We start from the raw sequence: 16,691 nt of genomic DNA on the forward strand, positions 1-16,691 counted from the left end.
TTGGGTACCTGGGCTTCTTTGCAGTCTGAAGAATGGCCCACCTAAAGCCGGGTACCTCCCAGCACTCGGGAGGCAGAGGCAGGCGGATTTCTGAGTTCCAGGCCAGCCTGGTCTACAAAGTGAGTTCCAGGACAGCCAGGGCTACACAGAGAAACCCTGTCTCAAAAAAAAACTAAAATGAATGGCCCACCTATCTGCGGCTGAAATGTGGGTGTCTTCTTGAAGGAGGACATCTGCCCTGCAGATGCCTGGTCACCCACAGAAAGGTAACCAGAGATGAGAAGATGACCAGGCAGACAAAGGCCTGACCCTGAGCCTTATTAATCAAGGGACACAGGAATCCGTGGAATATGGGTGGCATGCTTTTGTTTTAGCTACCACAAGGTACTGGGGTAGACAAGGGGGTCAAGCTTCTAGTGACTTGGTAACAATCAAAGCACAGAGGTGCTTATAACCCAGAAAGAGTGGCAAAGTATTCTTTCCGAGAACACCCAGTTCCTGGTGGTTACTAAAACTGGAAACACAGAAGCATTTGTAAGTTAGAGGAGAATAGAGAGGCATCAGCCCGTACAGACTCAGGGCATTCCTGAGAGTTGTCAAGTACTAAAGGCACAAAGAACTGTACCAGTGACACACTGACACATTAGCTGGGTGGCCTCATGGTACAAAACCAAGTTGCAAATGCTCGGGAATGCAGTTGATAATGAATAGGTACAGAGACCTTTTTGGAAGGGGAGAAAGGGAAGAAATAAGAATACCAGGCACCCTGTGAGGGAAGTGAACCGTGAAAGATGTGAAAACACTGCTGGGGATGTTCACCAAACATCTCTATAATGCCTTGGGATACCAGGCAAGTAGGTGTTGTTACCCCATGGTACCTCCCAGGCCTACTGTGCACCTGTAGAACCTATCACACTGCTGAAGTTAACTGATGGTCTTTTGCCCCCAGGAGGTACTCACCAGGCTTGGAGTTGGCCCCCCTCTCAACCATCAACAGAGGTGATGTGGCACCCAAGGGAAATAATGGAAGAATGAGACAGACACATTTGCTGGGTGGCTGAGGCACCAGCCTAAAAAATCAGGCTTACATTGCACAGGACAAGGAATCGCAGTGGGGAGAGCAGCACCGTCCGTAGTCAGAAGGGACCTCGAGAGGGCTGGAGGGCTAGGCCCTGCGGACCCCAAGCCACATCAATAGCCGGTCTAGAAAGGTTACAGCCCGAGACAGCCAGCCATCACTGGAAAAGGAGGAGATGGTTAAGCTGTTCTCAAATCTGTTCTCATCCCCAGTCCACGGCCAGCCATTGTGCTCAAGGCAAGGCACGTCCGGTGAGACCTTTGCAGAACTGCCACTGGCTCCTTCCCATCCTGTCCTGCCAATCCACAATGCCAGAGGACTTGCCAACCCCAAGCCTAAGGTGTTTCCTATGTTTTCCCGCTGGACCCTCAGCAGACCTCCTCCATTCCCAGGGGCTGGGGATAACAGGCACAGGTTACTGCGAAGACATCTAGCTGTCAGGCAGGAAGGCAGCTGGCTAGACAACCTGAGGTCCATCCTGGAAGCTCCGCCCTTAGAAGCTCTCTCTGCTTCTCCACTCTCTCTTAAGTGAGGTCCTTTTTCTTCCCACTGATCTAAGGGCAAGGAATCGCTATCTCAGTGGGATCCCTAGAGTACTTGGGCCACTGCTTTGATGCTTCTAACAAAAGTTCTATATCCACTTAGCCATTCTGGGGGTGGAGGGCAGCTGGACCCCCTGAAGTAGCAGAAGCTGGGGGAAAAGGGAATGGGACTGTCCAATGGCTGGGAGCCTGAGGCCCTGAATAGGTGTGGGTGGAGCTGTGCTAGACACCCTGCATTCTCTAGGCACTGTTCCTACATAAGGAAGAATTGACCTGAGATTTGTTCCACAAGCACCACCCACCAACCTGCACCACCTCCTCCTCCGCTTTCTCTTCCCACCCAGAGCCTCTGTTCCAAAACCATGCTGCTCTGTGAGGCCCCGGCGATCACTGGTAGCTCTCTATGAGATCTGGTAGATCTGGCCCTCCAAGCCAAGGGCTCCTTTACCTGGCCATTTCCGTTTGGACAGAACATTGTTCATCCAGAAGCTCGTCAAAGCCACGCAGACTTGCTGGCAAAAAGACGAGACTTAGTTAGAAACAAGACAAGGCAGCAGTTGTGGTACAGGGCAGCACGTAAGGACTTACACACCAACACACAACCAGTACCCTCAGAAAGGGAGCTGGGAAGGACACTGTACAGGTTGCCCAGAAAGGTCCACCCCTCCCCCCAACTGCCCCACCAAATATGATAGAGATGAGGTCATACTGTGCCAACCACCAAGAACAAAAAACACTGGATAATGGAAAAAAGGAAGAGACCCCATGACCTCAGTATTAGGGGTCAATGTCCTGTTATTTTACTAACTAGCACATGCATGTCCCAAGAGCTGCTAATGGGAGCTGTCACCATCTATTTGAAAAGCATTATAGCAATATTTTCATTTTTTCATTGAACATAATACAGATATATTAGTACATGCCAAGCTCTTGCACTGAGTGGCTCCTGGCATTTTCGCACATCACTCACATCCTATCCCAGCTGGAATCTTACTATCCTCATCTCATGAGTGGAAACAGAACTATGTAGGCTGACTAAGCCTAATCAAGAAGTAAATGGCCAGAGCTAAGTTTTGTACAAAACAGTCTGGGCTCCAGATGATTCTAGCAAACTGCTCCTTTATGCAGGATATAACACAGGCTTGAAAACTGGCTTTGCGTTTGTTTGTTTGTTTTTTCAAGACAGGGTTTCTCTGCATAGCCCTGGCTGTCCTGGAACTCACTTTGTAGACCAGGCTGGCCTCGAACTCAGAAATCCGCCTGACACTGCCTCTCAAGTGCTGGGATTAAAGGCGTGCGCCACCACGCCTGGCTCCTGGCTTTGCTTTTTAAGAGATGTTTTATGTGTGTGTTGGGATGGGGCATGTACATCCTGTGGGGGGCTGGTGTGTGTGTGTGTGTGTTGGGATGGGGCATGTACATCGTGTGGGGGGCTGGTGTGTGTGTGTGTTGGGATTGGGGCATGTACATCCTGTGGGGGGCTGGTGTGTGTGTGTGTGTGTGTGTGTGTATGTGTTGGGATTGGGGCGTGTACATCCTGTGGGGGACTGGTGTGTGTGTGTGTTGGGATTGGGGCATGTACATCCTGTGGGGGGCTGGTGTGTGTGTGTGTGTGTGTGTGTGTGTATGTGTGTGTGTGTTGGGATTGGGGCATGTACATCCTGTGGGGGGCTGGTGTGTGTGTGTGTGTTGGGATTGGGGCATGTACATCCTGTGGGGGGCTGGTGTGTGTGTGTGTGTTGGGATGGGGCATGTACATCCTGTGGGGGGCTGGTGTGTGTGTTGGGATTGGGGCGTGTACATCCTGTTGAGAGCCGAGGATGGTTTGCAGAGTCAGTTCTTTCCTTCTACCTTTATGTGGGTCTAGGATAGAACTTAAGTCACCAGGCCTGTTGTGGAAATGCGTTTATCTGCTGCGCCATCTTGGTAGCATTTTTTGCCTATCTTTCCACTCACAATCCCTTAGGCAAGACCTCTGTACAAGCCAAGACTTACCTGCATCAAACATGTTCTCACCTTCGGGTAAAGACAATGTGGGTTATCACACTCAGGTGTATGAGACTACATACCAAAAATATCAGAAACAGAGGACTAAAATCAATCTTTATAAAGCAGATCACCCAGGGAGCCTGAGGGCTTCCTCAGGCCAAGCTACAAATCATGATCAATGGCCTACAGGACTCCTAAGTCTTAACCATCAAATCTCCAGGTTATTCAAGCTGGCACAGAGGTGCACATGGAGTGATCTCACAGCAGGAAGTCACTCCCTCCCCTCCTGGACACTTTGAAATTGAGTTCCGGAAGCCTTAATCCCTCTGTACCATACAGTTGCCTACATCTGGAGACAGGACCTTTAAAGAGGCAAATGTAAATGAGGCCAGGAGGGTGGTCCTAATCCATGCTCACTGCTAAGCTTCCAAGACCAGGGATGGGCAGTACAGAGGAAAAAGGGCATATGAAGTCCAGTGAGAAGTGTCCATGAGTAAGCAAAGAACAGAACATCTCAGGAAAAACCCATCCTGATGACATCTTGGTCAGAGCCTCATGCTTCTGGCACCAAGAAGGAACACATTTTTCTTTACTTGTCCCACCCAGTCTGTAGTACTTTGTCATGATGCCTTCTGTAAACTAAGAATTAGATCCATTTCATAATTAAATTGCTATCTATTAGGCATGCTCAGTAAGTGAATACAACAAACCAAAAGACTGTTTAATATTTTTAATTATACGATTGTAAATTATACAATTTCTACTATTTAGTATTTTGTATAAAACCATTTTACAATACACAAGATTTTTCAAATGCAACAAAAAGTATCAAAAACTACTTATGTGCCAAGTTTACAGGCTATGGTGAAGCTTTATCTTAAAAATACCTTCAGGAGAATAAACATCCAACCAGTTCTCTCAACTTTAAAAAATATTATTAGAAATATACAATTTAATAAAATATCAAGACAATGACTGATCAAATGGTGACTCGTCAGTAACATTTTAAAACTTCATCTGCACATGAGTGTACAATAAAGTCTTCAAACAATGGATGTAAAACTGCAGTACCGTAATCTGACAGACGTGTCTATCCACAGTGAGTTCTACTGGATCATCAGGAGGTAATTTCTTACACAGTATAGGCGATCTTTTAAATGTATCTGTAGTATTTCCACTCAGTGAGATGGGGAACACTCAGATTTATGAAGAAATGCAAGAACAGTGGCTATTCTCAAGAGGTCACTTCAGTGGGAGAGAAATCTTAAAATATAGTTTGTATTATCTGTTTTGTTTGTTTGTTTGTTTGTTTTGCTTTGTTTTGTTTGAGACAGGGATTCTCTGTGTAGCTCTAACTATACTGGAACTCACTTTGAAGACCAGGTAGGTCTTGAACTCACAAGAGATCTGCCTGCTACAATTGCCCAGCTTAAAAAAAAAAAATAGGTTTTAAGGTTTCTGACCAACTGCTTTCCAAAATGCAAGTAAGAACTTTTAAAAAAAATATGTGAGGAAAAACAGCTGATGTTTCTAGAACACATACTCACTTGTCACAGACAGCTATTCAAGCTAACAAAGGCCTGAGGAATTCCAGACCCAGAAAGCTGGAAAGGTCGACAGACCTGATTGTGCTCAAAGAGCCTCAGGAGAACGCTTGGAAGCCCCTGTGACCTGTCAGGGCCCAAGCCAAGAGGTAGAAGCCACCCGACAGGGGGGCAGTAGGGCAGGGCAGGGCAATGGATAGAACTAGGTTTTGGGGACCAATTAAAGCTGGGGAGTTAATGAGGAAGAGCAGCATGTGGCCATGTTAGTTTCGACAAATACTGCTACCCTTGATTGTGGCACTACTCAGGGTCCGTCCTTCTTGCCTCAAATCAAGAGTTATAGCTGGGCCTCAGAATTGTATTAATCTGTGTACTGCCTAGTTTTGTTTCAACTTGACTCACCTGGAGTTATCACAGAGAAAGGAGCTTCAGTTAAGGAAATGCCTCCATGAGATCCAACTGTAAGGCATTTTCTCAATTAGTGATCAAGGATGAAAGGCTCCTTGTAGGTGGAACCATCCCTGGGCTGGTAGTCTTGGGTTCTATAAAAGAGCAAGCTGAGCAAGCCAGTAAGGAACATCCCACCATGGCCTCTGCATCAGCTCCTGCTCCCTGACCTGTTTGAGTTCCAGTCCTGACTTCCTTTGGTGATGAACAGCAGCATGGAAGCGCAAGCCGAATAAACCCTTTCCTCCCCAATTTGCTTCTTGGTCATGATGTTTGTGCAGGAATAGAAACCCTAAGACAATCTGTCTATAAGCCCTCAGCTCAGCTAATGCAGACATTCTTCTCTTAGACTCTGGATAGTATGCGTTCCCCAAAAGCGTCAAGGGCACCTATAAATATACTTTTCTAATTTTCATTCTGCTGGAAGAAGCTTTGATGCACTTACAAAGGCATTTAAAGTTCTTAAGTTAAAGGGGCCCCTCCATCCCATATCTACTGAGTCATGCTTTATAGCTACAGGGTCTTCTATCCCAGAAGTTTCTGGGTAGTTGTAGTTTGGGGAGAGGTTGTCCACTAATTCCCAACAGGAAGGACTTTCCATTAGTCTGATCAAAGACTTCCTGGGTCCTGATGTCACTGGTGGTCAGTTGCTAAGCAGTCCTGCCCAGACAACATCAAGTAGCTTTTCCTAGAAATGAATGTGTCCTCACCAACTCACGTTTCCTAAGTAACTTTAGCAAGGGAGTTAAATGCAGGGAAGAGCCACAGTGGCAGCACTTCTAGATGAATGGAGCTGCAAACACAAAAAAGTGCCTTTTAAAAAGCACTGTGGTCATCTCTGAAGCCCAGGTGGTTTCCTCCCAAACTTGCAGACCACGAGCCAGTGTGGGCAGGCCCTGACCAACTCATTCTGATCCATGCGAACAAATCTAGCTTAGTTCAGATGGAATGGAGTCTCCTTCTGTCTCCTGGTGCCTGGCCTAGCTTGTTCAGGGAAGGAAGAACCACCCAGGAAGGTTCTATTTTAGACTTAGGCAGTTTGATTGAGCATGATTGGTAAATGAAACGTTTGCCCTCCTACCTAGATCCAATCCAATTCATATCCAGAGATAACAAACTTTACCTTAACTGTTTTTTCCCGTTGTTTGAAAGCTACGTGCTGCCTAGGAAGGGGGGCTCTTTGTGTGGATTTACATTGAATCCTCATGCCTCCAATCCAAGGCCAACCAATGCAGTTTGAGGATAGAAACACTGAAAGGGGGGACCTATTGTCTTTCAATATTTTTACATTAACTAGACTTTAACCTGTCAATATCAACTACAAGGAAGGCAGCTTTTCAAGTGGGATTGCCTGCTCACCTGACACATTCACCTGTCTTGGGAAGGCATTGGCTGTCAATGGCTTTCAATATTGCATTTCTCCAGTTTCTAAACTGGGAGAGTCAAAAAACCATTAGCCTCAATTGTGGAAGTAACCAAGACAACTATAGAGTATTTTCTAATTATGGGCTCTGTCTTTTTTTTTTTTTTTTTTTTTGTGGCAGCAGATAAATTCTGGTTTTGCAATTGCTTCATGGCACGGGTGCTGCTGGCTTCCAGCAGGGTGAAGAGAAAAGGCACACTACAGTTTCTAGTCATATTCCCTAACCAAAGGCAACAGTGAGATCTCTTACACAAACAGCCTAACTCCAGAAGCAAGTGATTGTCACTAAAATCAAACTGTGGATCACAAGGAAAAAACTCCACAGCGTTACAGAGAAAGACTCTACAAAGGGTTAACAATTTTGGGATTTTGGGTTTGGTTTTTTTGTTTTGCTTTGTTTTATTTTTGAGACAGGATTTCCTTGTGTATCATTGGCTGGCCTGGAACTCCACCTGGAGATCCACCTGCCTCTGCCTCCCAATGCTGGGATTCAAGGCGTGCGCCAATACAGCAAGGCTCACAATTTTGTTGTTAAAGCCACCATTATTTAGGATGCTTTCCCAAAGGAAAATGCTAGGGTTGATGTTTGGTTTTGATGTAATGAAGTAAACACAATTATAACGTGGCTGAGCAACCCAACAACATCCCAGCTCTGAAATCTTCATCCTAAAATGACACAAGGAAGGATTTGTAGGAACCAGGTAACTGAGAAAGGGTTCCAACATTCTCAACATTTCCTAGCAGGTTTTCAGTAACCACAACAACATACAACAGTGTTTAAATGCAGTGTTCACAGGTTGTTAATAAAGCACTCTTTGGTGAAAAACAAGCAGCTTGGGTACTTCACACAGTGAACATCACAACAGGATTAACAAGAGGAAAGTGAAGCTGATTGTACCAAATCATACCTGAAGATGGAGGGTACCACTGGTGGGATGTTCATCTCTTTCATCTTTATAAACTGCGAGTCAGGGTCACAAGGTTGAACAAAAAATAAATACCTAAGATATCTCCATCAGATCCTCAACTCTTCTGGAGGCCAGCAGCAAACATGATTGCCATCACAGGGACACACACACATGTACCACACTCACCAGACAACTCTCTGGTGGCAGAGGACAGGATATTGACACCTGAGACTAAGTTCACAACAGCAGCTTTTGTCCAACTTGAGATAACAAAAGGGAGAGTCAGGCCCTCAAATGGTTCAACCACACCCCAGAGTCAGTGAGTGGATGAGAGGCCAGTGACATTTTCTTCATTGAATGAACTTCTTATGTGGTAAGAAGCTAAGGCCATTGCAGAGTCTGCTTTGTTCTCAGATTGATTGGCTAAATCCTTTTTGGGTTTTCTGTTCCTAGTCTTCCCTGGAGTGCTGGTCACCGTTTTTTTACTTTAACGTAAGACTGTCTTAGTCCTTGAAATGGCTGGACTGAGGAGAAAAAAAAAAAGAGAGAGAGAGAGATTTACCATGAAGACTCTAAAGTATTCCTTAGGAAAATTTCAAAGACAAGGAGGGCAACACAAGGAGAACATCGGCATGCTAAAAGCACACACTAGGTGTGATTTTTAATGGCATCCTTTAGAAGAGACAATACAACATCAACCATAAAAAGGCAGACAGGAGAGAAAGGCAGGGCAGAGAAAAGTTCAAATTTTGTTTAAAGGAGGGGAAAAAAAAAGCAATAGAAATAAACAAAGACAGGCAGGCATGGGCAGCAGAGCAAGGCAGGTACCATAAGGCCAGCATGGGCATTTGCTGCAAAGCGCTCCTTCTCCTCCGCTCCCTCCACGGAGCCAGGCTGTGGGGAAAGAGGAGAGAAGGAAGAGATAAAGAGGAATTACTGGGTGGTTTCGAGCCAGGCCCATCCTCTTGGAGCACTTGGCCTGTCTGTAAAGAGATCTGGGCAGGGACAGCCAAGGGCCCCTCTGGGCTCACCCAAAATCAACCTAACTCACCCTTCCTCTCTTTCTTTCTCCCACAATGTGCTGTTATACCTCAAACTCATTAGCAACTTTCAGAGAAAAAGGAAAAGAAGAAAGTACAAATGAGAAAAGACAAACCCACCTATGAAATTACTTCTGATCCGGAGACGACCCTCACTTGGAAAGCGAAGACTGACCCGAACTGGGTGCATAGTTTTTACACACTGGAGCAGAGAGTCTTGAGTGCAAAGACAATCTCTGGGTCGAGTCAAGTGGAAATGTATCTGCCATTCCACAGGATGTTAGCTTAAGAAGAATAGAGGGAGAACATCCTGGGGTTCCTGGAGATAATGGCCGATGAAATATGAAATCCCGGAAGCAACGGAACAGAAACCAGGAGCTGAGGCCCAGAGAGCTATGATGCAATGACAGGCAAGACGGAAATGAATTCCACAGCAAGGACTTAGAGAAAGCCCAGGAAGTACAGGCAGGCACTCCACGGAGATGGTCGCAAGGCATGAGTTTGGAGCAATGAAGGGCCTTGAGCATCACACCTGTAAGTACAAGTTTCCCGGAGCCACAGGCATTATCGTGGCAGAAGCAGAGTGATGCATCTTAAATATAAAGAAGGTCATTGGGACAAGAGAGATTTTTCAGGAAATGGGATGAAATAATGGAAAAAGAAAAGATGGCCCAAAAGAAACTTTACAAGCTTCCAGAAACACAGGAGTAAAGAGCTACAGAAAGAGTTGTGAACTGGGGTGAATGGCCCACACAAGGCACCGGCAAGCCCTCTACCGGTGTGACAGTGTTCAAGGCTTGCTCTGAGAGAGCGCTTCAGAGTTAGTATGGGAATGCTGGAAAAAAGCCAATTCATTATGTCAGTTATGAGCTGTTATAATAGATTTATGGTCCTAGTAGAAAGTGAGAGGTGTAGAAACCCACGAACTTCCTTCAGAGCCTGACAAATGAAAATGAGAAACACAGCACCAACCAAACGACTCCATCCCACACAAGCTGTGTGCTCCGACACAGAAGCCCCAGGACTTCTGAATGCATGTGGCTTCCATCCAAATGACATAAGACAAGAAGGCCATCTCATAGGAGGAGCACAGTGGTTTTTCTCCTCCAACAGCAAATCCGCCCATCTCCTCTATCATAATCCACCCATTTTCTCAGCGCAAGTAGCCAATCTTTTAAGAGGTTTTGCTGGGAAAGTCTCTGAAAGTTGAAGTCTCTCTTGATACAATGTCAAAACTCAGGAGTCCACTCAGTGCAAAGGGAGGTTGGCGAGAATCTCCATCCTAGAAGCCTCTGTGTGTGTGTGTGGGAGGGGGGATTAAACATTAATGTTGCCATCGCAGGAGATGTGTGAGTGCAAGGACCTGGAACAGAGAGGGACTTTCCCACAAAAGAACCAGGAGGCCTGGTGAGCCTGAAGGGAGACAGACATTGAAAGAAATTGTAATTTTTGTTTTGATGTGCTTTTTTTGGGGGGAGGGGGGGCTATTGTTTAAAGAGAAGAGACTTCAACTAAGTATGTTAGAATTACCCAATCATCTCAGCTGAGATATTTTTCCTGGAGTAGATTATATACCAATGTTAATGGTATATAGAGGGCATTCCTTTAATACCCTGTAAACAGAAGCTGAACATTATTCAGCAGGTTAAATGCAGGCTATATCCTGGAAATCTCTGATTCTCCTTATTTCCTAGAAGTGGTGGAATGCCGTGCACAGTCGTGCGCCTTTCTTTTGTAGGCTAGAAGTGATAATAAAGTACTATGAATATAGGCCACAGTACTCCTACCTCAACTTCCAAATCTCTTTGGCTTATCTCTACCCCAAATTCCGGAAAGGCACTTTGGTCCAGTTCATTTAACCCAGCTTATTTAGAATCCTCAAAGCATCCAATCTAGGACCTCAGGAGGAGCTCACTGAAAATCAGAAACCACTATCCAGGGAGGCTAAGTGGAGGTCACAGGAGGGCCATGCACAGCCAAGAAACCTAGATATAAGGATCAGTAGTGCATAGTCAACCTTCCTCGGTGGAATAGGCATGGTGTCGTTCAAAGCTTGGGCTAAATTCTATCACTCAGAATCAAATGAGCAAGACTTACTGGATTAATTATACCAAAAGCTCGAGCACTTAGATATCAACACTGACACCACACTTTCTGACACAGCTAATGTTCTGGTTTGAGACAAGGTCTCACTACATAGCCCTACTTGACCTAGACCTTGCTATGTAGACCAGGCTCCCTGTCTGTCTCCTAGGGGCTGGAATTAAAGGCCACCATTCACAGGGAACTTTTGACAGTCTGACTGCACATAAAAGGTATTTGCATTTCCTATTAACTTAATGGAAAAGTTGGAATCTAAAGCCTCAACAGTCACACCAAGAAGAATCAAGAAGCATGGGGGGTTTTGTGCTTCAATTGTATGCATAATTAGAAATTTGCATATTGAAATAATTATGACGATACACTTTTCTCTATATGTCATAGTGTATAATTTCTCTTTTTTTTTTTTTGAGACAGGATTTCTCTGTATAGCCCTGGCTGTCCTGGAACTCACTTTGTAGACCAGGCTGGCCTCGAACTCATTAATCCACCTGCCTCTGCCTCCCGAGTGCTGGGATTACAGGCGTGCGCCACCACACCCGGCCATAGTGTATACTTTCAAACTGGAGTTTTAGCTCAGAAGTTTTACATAGGAATTTTATTTATTTATCTTACTTGTTTCAGAAGCATTTATCCGAGTCATTAAATTATCTTTTAAGACATAACTCGGGTTGGTATTTACTTCAGTAGTAAAGCACTTGTCTTGTCCACATGAAACCCTGAGTTCCAGCATCAGCACTGTCAATCAGTAAATAAATGGTTCCTGATTCATCATTAATTAATGAAATTAAATGGGCACAACTCGGCCCATCTCCTATTTTTCTGTCAGAACTCAGATACTATGTTATATAGTGTACCTAAATCTGACCCATTCCTACTTTTCTTGTCAAGTTGGAACTACAGTATAAAAGAAACAAACACCTAAGTACATATCTAATTAAAAATAATGCTTCCTGGCTTCTGTGGTAACCAACACTCCACACACATAAAATCCTTAAGATCAAATCCCAACTTTCTGAGTCAGCGGCTGACTGAAGTTTCTCAAGTACCCACGTAGGTTGTTCTTTTTTCTGTTCTCAGGAGGCTCTCACTCCAAAGTGAAATGTTATAAAGTCAGCAACAAGGAAAAGTAACAAAACTCAAAAGCATTCCTTAGAATCCAGAGTGCCCAGAGCTCTTGGGACAGTGATGGTGGACCACATCAATGAGCTTACAATGACCTACGTCATGAAGGTGAGAAAGCGTCCAACAAACAAACAAGAACTGATAAAAGAGTCAAGTAGAATGTAGAATCTGGCCCTGTTTTTCTTCAGAGCCATCCGATTTCAGAGTGAAGTATTGATGGATGGTAGTGGTGCATGCCTTTAATCACAGCATTTGGAAGGCAGAGGTAAGCAGGTCTATGAGATAGTCATGGCTGCACCAAGAGACCCTCTCTCAAAAAAAACAAAAAACAAAAAACAAAAACAAGTGAAGTCACCCCTGTCAAGTGATGGTGCCCAAGCATGATCAAGGCAGCTGCTTTTCACAGGTCAGGAAGGAGCAATGGTGTGGTCTTTTCTTTGCTTGGCAGGGGCTGGGTCTAGGAATAACTTGAGAATGACATGTCTGACTTTGGTTTATGACAGACATCCAGAGATGGTGGAGAACATTCTCAGAGCCTAGAGTAGGTAGAAGTAACAACCAAGGAGATAAAGGGGAGAGCAGTGGCAGGTGTCGGGAAGCACCGCGGCAGGAGAACCCGTGGTCAGGTTGAGAGCCCAGAGGCTCTGCCATGACTCACTAAGCTCTATCTGATATGGGAGAAGAGGAGCAACAAGCACTTAGGCAAAGTTCTCTCAGCTTCCCCATATCAAACCATGCCAGAGACCACACTTCCAACAAGAGGTATTTGCTCTGAAAAGCCAGTTAACACAGCAGCCTCCATTCCCATCACAGAGCCTCCAACTTCCTATCTTCATGTCAGTCTCCAGAAGCAGGGTCCAGAAGAGTGAACTGGAAACAAACATGAGACTTGCCAGAATGAGAGACTTTTCTCACCTTTTAAAACTGCTTTTCCCCGAAGCAGATCTGGTGGTTCGTTTAGTAATGCCTGCACTGCCAGAAAGGTTAGGTTCAGGGGTTTTACAGCTCTGAACACTGGACTGAAGAATTACTCTGAAAACAGTTGAAAAAAGGTAAGATTATATTCACTAAAACAACTGTTAAATAATTGACAGAGGAGGCAATTTTTCACAATAACATTGCCATTTATACACAAAACAAACTTGAAGCACATTTTTATACCAAGCATCTCACTTCTCTTTGAAGGTTATTACAGAGGTAGCCAGGGTGCTTTGCTTTGGGGAAAATGAATGACCTGGCATTCTGTACAATTTACAAACCAAAGAAACCTATTCGTCAAACCTGTCAAAGCAGGGTCTCAAATTACAGTCACAAAGACAAGTCATAAACCCTTTTAAAGTGTTTAAATATAAATTTAGCAAAACAGCTACATAATATTCACTGGTCAGCGAAGAAAGAAAGTATAATAAACAACAAAGTAATAATTTTATGGCAAGCAAAGTTTTAAATGTTCAAGCGAGATTTCAATTTTGTCTGCATCATAACTACTTACTAAATCTTTAAGTATCATAACAAGACTACAATTACTTAAATGCTGTGAAACTTGTCCTAATTAAAATCTAAAAGCCTTCTCTTAACAGAAGACTGCCCAGGAGAAAAATCGTGAATCAGAAAGAATCGGCTACACAGAGCACACTCTCTGTAAGTAATTCTCAGTAAACTGTCAGAAGAAAAATAACAGAAAACATCAAAAATTGTTGACTCTTTGCTTCAGAGCCATGTGCACCGATGTATTCGCATCAATGAAGGAGAAAACACTGACTTAAAAGTTTCCTCCCTTCAGAGTAAATTTTCCTACGATTGGGAAAGCAGCCTGTAAGAGAGTAAAAAGAGATGATTCCAACTAAGGAGGCATCTACTTCACAGGCTGTCGTGCCCGGGTGACTGACAACCCTGGCTCCTCCACTGCAGCAAAGCTTCCAGAGGAAGCCAAACAGCTCTCTGCTTGGCTCTCCGACTGTACAAGAAGAGCAGTCTAGCCCTGGTGAATCGGCTCAACTCTCAAAGCTCATCTGAAATATTTCAGCAGAAACTGTAGGCACATACAGAAATGTGACTCGGTGCCTCAAGGAGGAACGAGCTGCTCCAAGGAACTCTCCTTCCCCAAACAGGGCTTATTAAAATGAATTAAACACTTTAGTAGGCATATTATCAAGATGCATAGTTACTGGGCATGCGGACTCACTTATACGGACATAATGTGTTAACAATAAGAGGACTGGCTGGCTCAGCCATAGCCTTATACATCATACCTCATGTTGGGAACCTCCAAGACCCTCTCCTTAAAAAATTCTGTTAGTTGTTGATCAGGGTTACCCTGTACTGGGCTATACAGAGTATTAATGCTACTTCTCTTATCCAACTGTTACAATTTCTGTTAATACAATCACAGGGGAAATATTTATCTCATAAGGACATGAATCTAGAATGTTGCTTTAAGGCAACCAAATCCACCTGCTGATTTCTCCAGGCTTCTGGCAGTGTGTGTACTTCATTTCCCTCTGCTGCTTCTTTACAAGGGAGAAAAATGAGTGGCTTCTTCTGTAACGCCCACCACTCCCCCATCTCAGACCATCTGAGGGCAAACGCTTGGTAACTTTTAAAACACACACACACACACACACACACACACACACACTCTAATGCCTGCTCAGGAAACCTACTCCTGATCTCTTAAATTACTGAAATGCTTAAATGCTACACAAAACAAAGATCTACTACTGCTTGATTTATTTTTCTAAGAAACAGTTGTAAACAAATGTGAAATAATGATATTAGTGGTTACTAATTTCTGTGGAGCTTTAAAACTCAGAAGGAAATTTAGTACGTATTAACCACACCGGGGAGGCCTTAGGTTATCTGGCCTGAGCAAACACTTAATCCATTAAATAAAGTGAGAAAGCCCCAGAGCTGCTCAGACAGAACGAGAGGGCCACCTGCCCTGCTCACATGGTTCTTCCTATCAATACACAAAATATACATTTTTCTTTTCTCTCTCTCTTCCCCAACCAAGTTTGCCTTCATCCTCCTGACCCTGTGCCCAAACCATAGACTGCTGCCCTGTCTGTGGTATTTCTAAAGCCGCAGCAGCTGCAGATTTTAGACACTGACAATGACGAGATGCACAGCAAAGTTAGAAAAACAGTCTTACGGACCAGGAGTGACCTGCCAAGCCTCAAAATGCATAGATGGCTTTCTAGAGGATCACTGCCACAGAGCTTTCTGTAGGATGCCCCACAAGCCCCTGAACCATTCTCTAATAGCACTGTCCCCCACTGTGTGCAGTAGATAGAGAACATAAAATGCTTTCTGGTCTTAGGCTCGAGGCCACCAGCTGATGGAACTCACTACAAGGCAAAGCTCACCTACCAGCTCACAGCAGGGCCAGTCACCACAGAGCAGTGAACTGTTACCCACAAATTAAGCCTCTTGGGAAGAGTCTCACACCAAGAGCGAGTGGCTATGAAGACCACACTGTTACCTACCTCAGTCACAGAAAGCTTTTAATTCAAGTCAGTAGGCAGGCTAAACGGAACACCCTGTTTTGGTCTGGAAACGTAGTGGTGACATAAGCTACAGGACTAATCTAACGCTCTTGCAGAGGACTCTGAGGAGCTCGCCAGTAGAAGTAACATTTAAAGCAACATTTAAGCTGGGCCTGAAGACAAATATTATTAGCAGCAACTCCACCTACCCATTCAGAACATCTTGGCCACTTAGAATAGTTTGGGAAGAACTAACTATAAAAGGTATCATTGTTCTTCAATAGATAGAGGGGGCAAAAAAAAAAAGTGAAATGTGAGATTATAAACTCATCTAAGATATACAAGGAAACACCACTGTAAATAAGTATTTATTCAGCAAGTTTTCTTTAGTGGACTCTTGATTCCTTTTTAAATCTTTCTTAGCTACATGAAACTCTCAACAGAACCTCAAAGGGCAAGGGTTGGCTGTGACAGATTTTCACTTGGAGGAGATCCTAGAAGGGAATTCTGAATGCTTTGGCAATCTCTAAGTCCAAGCTGGTACAAGAAAAGTAAATTTTTGGAATGAAATGATGAAGAAGGGTCTCAGAAAACAGATAGAGGATGGTGGTGGTGTGGCACATGTCTCCCTCTGTGTTCCTGGGCTGTGATGTTACACACAGAGGTTTTCTGCTGCTTTCTGCTGACAAGTGTCTCCCTTGAGAGAATGACATGTCAGGAGATTACACTTGTGTACAGAATCTAACAAAGATGGTCTGCCTATTTTGGGGAAGAGAAGGAAGAGTCCAGAGACTATAGAAACACAAGCAAGGGAGACAGCCAGCTACCCCTCTCCTTTTCTCACTTAACACAAAGAAGATGTGATGAAAGAATGGACAGTTCTATAGACTCAAGACAGGTGACCTGAAGAGATTGGGCCACCATCCTCACTAGCCTCTAAGGCAACAAAGCCCAATCTTTGCTAAAAGCAGAAATGGTGAGAGACACACTTGACTGAAGACACATTCCAG

The 16,691-nt window shown here is 44.4% G+C and overlaps 1 protein-coding gene across 7 annotated transcripts in view; it reads right to left on the minus strand.

The window, feature by feature from the left end:
* Positions 1-4,324: 4,324 nt before the first annotated feature.
* Cdc14b (CDC14 cell division cycle 14B) overlaps positions 4,325-16,691 on the minus strand; it is an 82,444-nt gene continuing 70,077 nt past the window's right edge. For 3 of the 7 annotated variants that reach the window (XM_006517229.2, XM_006517219.1, XM_011244515.3), the window contains 2 exons: positions 13,112-13,228; positions 8,565-8,825 (listed from right to left, as the gene is read on the minus strand). In XM_006517229.2, the coding sequence (XP_006517292.1) occupies positions 8,606-8,825; positions 13,112-13,228 (337 nt within the window). In that variant the 3' untranslated portion in view covers positions 8,565-8,605. Of the gene's footprint in view, positions 8,456-8,564; positions 8,826-13,111; positions 13,229-16,691 lie in introns of those variants that run through there. The other 4 variants (NM_172587.3, NM_001122989.1, XR_873438.3 and 1 more) reach the window with 3 other exon arrangements.

Source organism: Mus musculus, chromosome 13 (assembly GCF_000001635.26).
Source record: "Mus musculus strain C57BL/6J chromosome 13, GRCm38.p6 C57BL/6J".
Taxonomy (NCBI): Eukaryota; Metazoa; Chordata; class Mammalia; order Rodentia; family Muridae; genus Mus; species Mus musculus.